A 1,614-nucleotide genomic window follows, 5' to 3' on the forward strand; every position below is an offset into this window, starting at 1 on the left:
GCCCGAGGAGGGAAAGAGGAGCCGCTGCTGGAGGAACTGGAAGGTTTTTCTGATGTAGTCATCGGGGAGGTGCCACGCGCTCGTGCGCTCTCTCTCTCTTTTCTTTCTTTCTTTTTTTTTCCCCTCCTCCTTTGGCGTTTCCAACTGATTGATGCATCTCTACAAGTTGCCGGGCTTGGGGTGGAACCGGTCGGAGTCGCAGGGACACTTCTGAGAGCTCCCCCCAGCGCTCTCGGCCCCGCAGCTGGGGGGCTCGGTCTGGCTCCCGGAAGGCGATCGGAGACTTGACATCAGCCCGTTCGGGAGTTGGAGGGGTTCATCTGCGAGGGGTCGTTTGCCCTCCCGCCCCCGAGCCTCACAGCTGGGTTGGCATCGCCCCGCGGGTCTCGGCATCCCAGCTCCGCCCGGCTGGCTGGTGCGTAACCTCTGCTCTCCGCGCGCCCCGGTGCACCCGCTCCCGGCCGAGGAAGGCACGCGCGAGGGGTCCCCGGGACTCAGCCCGCGGCCGGGTGTCGCCTCCCACCGCCGCCGCAGACGGACTCCGCCGGAGGAGGGTTGGGGGACCCGCCCGAAGACACGGGGGAGCCAAACTTTTCTTGGAGGTTTGCGAGGCAAGACGTCTCCTCCAGAGCTCCGCGGCCGCTCCCCCAGCTCCAGGACGCCGGCGGGGCTGGCCGCTCCGTGACTCCAGATCCCGCCCTTCTCGGCGTACCGCCCCGCGCCCACCGCGCCTGGGACTCCTCCGAGATTTCCAGGGCTCACCCGGCTCGAAAGCACCGAGGAGGCGGGGGAAACGGGGGGTCCTCCGACTGCTCGGGACCGCAGGCGCGAAGCCCCCCCCTCCGCCCCCGCGCAATCCGCACGGAGCTCCCCTCCTGCAGTTGCCGCCCCCCGCCCCTCCAAAGGCTGCCAAAGTAACTTGGAGCGAAGCGGGGCGCGGTGCCCAGGGCCCCGGGCGGCGGCGGAGCCGTGCGCAGCCCGCGCCGCCGCCGCTGAGCCGGGCCCGGCGGGCCGGTGTATGTCTCCCCGCGGCCGCGGCGCGCCCCTCGCGGTGACTGCGCAGCGTGCCGCCGCCCGGCCGGGCGCGCACCGCCCTCTGCCCGGGTGACCGGCCCGCCGCCGCCGCCCGAGACCCAGCTTGGCACCCCTTCCCCCGCCCCCGCCGCCGCCGCCACCGCACACACACACGCACGCTTCTCTCCATCTTGCGCTTCCCTTTTTTCCTCCCGATCCCTCCAGCGGGGCTGCGAGTTTGCCTTGATCGCCCCTCTACTCCGTCGCCTTCTTTTCTTCTCGCTCGTCTCCCCCCGGCTCTCAGCTCGCTGCGCGCCTCTCGCCCCTCTGCGTTTGTATTTATTCATATTTATCTGGCCCCCGCTCGCTCGCGCTCCCCCCAACTCCCTTCGTCCGGATCCCGGCTCTCTCCCCGGAGTGGCGCGTCGGGGGCTGCGCCGCTGGCCAGGCGTGATGCTGCACGTGGAGATGTTGACGCCGCTGTTTCTCGCGCTGTGGATGTGCGTGTTCAGCCAGGACCCGGGCTCCAAGGCCGTCGCCGACCGCTACGCCGTCTACTGGAACAGCAGCAACCCCAGGTAGGGCGGCGGGGGGTGGGGT

The 1,614-nt window shown here is 70.4% G+C and overlaps 1 protein-coding gene across 2 annotated transcripts in view; it reads left to right on the forward strand.

Moving 5' to 3' along the window:
- The first annotated feature begins 1,160 nt into the window (after window positions 1–1,160).
- Window positions 1,161–1,614, forward strand: part of EFNA5 (ephrin A5) — a 288,851-nt gene continuing 288,397 nt past the window's right edge. Inside the window, exon 1 of one of the 2 annotated variants that reach the window (XM_006068849.3) lies at window positions 1,161–1,592. In XM_006068849.3, the coding sequence (XP_006068911.1) occupies window positions 1,468–1,592 (125 nt within the window). In that variant the 5' untranslated portion in view covers window positions 1,161–1,467. The remainder of the gene's footprint in view (window positions 1,593–1,614) is intronic. The other variant, XM_006068848.3, reaches the window with a different exon arrangement.

The sequence above is a fragment of the Bubalus bubalis genome, chromosome 9, assembly GCF_019923935.1.
Source record: "Bubalus bubalis isolate 160015118507 breed Murrah chromosome 9, NDDB_SH_1, whole genome shotgun sequence".
Lineage (NCBI taxonomy): Eukaryota > Metazoa > Chordata > Mammalia > Artiodactyla > Bovidae > Bubalus > Bubalus bubalis.